The 1,990-nt window shown below is 43.1% G+C and overlaps 1 protein-coding gene across 1 annotated transcript in view; it reads right to left on the bottom strand.

Annotated features, from left to right (window-relative positions):
• The window catches only part of LOC125139218 (low-density lipoprotein receptor-related protein 5-like), an 8,285-nt gene extending 7,298 nt beyond the window's left edge, over window positions 1-987 (bottom strand). Inside the window, exon 1 of the mRNA XM_047802427.1 lies at window positions 800-987. Coding sequence (XP_047658383.1) covers window positions 800-854 — 55 coding nt within the window. The 5' untranslated portion in view covers window positions 855-987. The remainder of the gene's footprint in view (window positions 1-799) is intronic.
• Between the last annotated feature and the right edge of the window lie 1,003 nt (window positions 988-1,990).

The raw sequence follows: 1,990 nt of genomic DNA on the forward strand, positions 1-1,990 counted from the left end.
TGTGTGTGTGTGTGTGTGTGTGTGTGTGTGTGTGTGTGAGTGAGTGAGTTAGTGTGCTAGAGTGTGTGTTAGAGTGTGTGTGTTAGAGTGTGTGTGTGGGGGGGGTTAGAGTGTGTGTTAGAGTGTGTTTGTGTGTTAGAGTGTGCATGTGTTAGAGTGTGTGTGTGTGTGTGTGTGTGTGTGTGTGTGTGTGTGTGTGTGTGTGTGTGGCGTTCGCGTGTGTGTTAGCGTGTGTGTTCGTGGGTGTGTGTGTGTTGTGTGTGTGTGTGTGTGTTTGCGTTCGCGTGGGGTAGGGTTGTGTGTGTGAGTAGAGTGTCTTGTGTGTCGCGTGTCCTGTGTGTGTTGCCGTTTCGAGTGTGTGTGTGTGTGTGTGTGTGTGTGTGTGTGTGTGTGTGTGTGTGTGAGTTAGTGTGTGTTAGAGTGTGTGTGTGTGTGTGTGTGTGTGTGTGTGTGTGTGTGTGTGTGTGTGTGTGTGTGTGTGTGTGTGTGACTTAGAGTGTGTGTTAGTGTGTGTGTGTGTGTGTTAAGAGTTTAGTTTCAATAAAGTTTAAATTCACAGCTGAGGTTTTTTTTTTAAAGTGAAACAGCGACGCGGAAAAGCGCTAAAGTTACATTAAAGTGTTAATGTGTGTGTGTGTGTGTGTGTGTGTGTGTGTGTGTGTGTGTGTGTGTGTGTGTGTGTGTGTGTGTGTGTGTGTGTGTGTGTACACTGATGATCTCTGGACTCTCCTGGAGTTTCAGGATCCATGTTGGACCTCGGAGTGTAAAAATCAGCGGATTACAAAGAGCTTCAACTCACCGACACTGAGAGTAAAAGAGCAGAAAAGCAGCAGATCCGAGAATAAACACTTCATCCTGCTGTTTAACTCCACCGACACTCCGCCATTATCCCGTCTCTCCCTCTCTCTTTCTCTCTTTCTCTCTTTCTCTCTCTTTCTTTAACGACTCCTTTTTGTCCAGCAGCAGCTCCGCGAGTCAGAGTTAGCGGGAGCGCGCGCAGCAAGGACGCGGACGCGCGCGCCGGTGGGTGCGCGCACACACACACACATACACACACACAAAGAGTAGAGACGTCACGTCACCGTGTGCACGAGAGTTGCATTCAGTGTACACATACACGTTATGTGTGTGTGTGTGTGTGTGTGTGTGTGTGTGTGTGTGTGTGTGTGTGTGTGTGTGTGTGTGTGTGTGTGTGTGTGAGAGAGAGAGAGAGAGAGAGAGAGACAGGGAGAGAGAGAGAGAGACTGTGAGAGAAACAGAGAGAGAGAGAGAGACAGAGAGAGAGAGACTGTGAGAGAAACAGAGAGAGCGAAATTTCCGGTAAATTTCCACGGGAACTTAATCTGGATAATTTTGGGAATATTAAAAACTGGAAACTTTACGGGAATTTATGGGAATTATTTGGAAATATAGTGAAATAGTATTATATAGTATATAAATTATGTTATATATAAATCATAAACAAACATGTTGTTTGGTCATAAGCAGACGTGCATGTAATGTAATACACATTTAAAAATGACGTCTTGACTGATTTAATTGTAAGTAGAAATTTCATTAAGTAACACAAAAGCCTAATAAACATTATTAAGCTTGTAATAAACATAAACTTAATAATTGTAATAAACATATTTCCCTATGATTGCTGTAAAATGTGAGTGAGTGTGGGGGGGGGGGAATGATCTGTGCATGTGGTAACACTCCTAATTTACTGCTTATTAAGAGTTAGTAAGGTAGTTATTAAGTTTAGGTATTGGGTACAATTATGAATGTAGAACAAGGTCATGCAGAATAAGGCATTAATATGTGCTTAATAAGCACTAATAAATAGACAATATTCTATTAATATTCATGCTAATAAGCAACTAGTTAAATGGCCCTAAAATAAAGTGTTACTGTGCATGTTATGGAAGAACACAAGTACCTGCAGGGGGTTTGGCCTCAATGGCCCTCCAGTAAGCAGTGTGCTGTGTGCAAGTGACCGAGGAAC

This window comes from Tachysurus fulvidraco, chromosome 17 (genome assembly GCF_022655615.1).
Source record: "Tachysurus fulvidraco isolate hzauxx_2018 chromosome 17, HZAU_PFXX_2.0, whole genome shotgun sequence".
Lineage (NCBI taxonomy): Eukaryota > Metazoa > Chordata > Actinopteri > Siluriformes > Bagridae > Tachysurus > Tachysurus fulvidraco.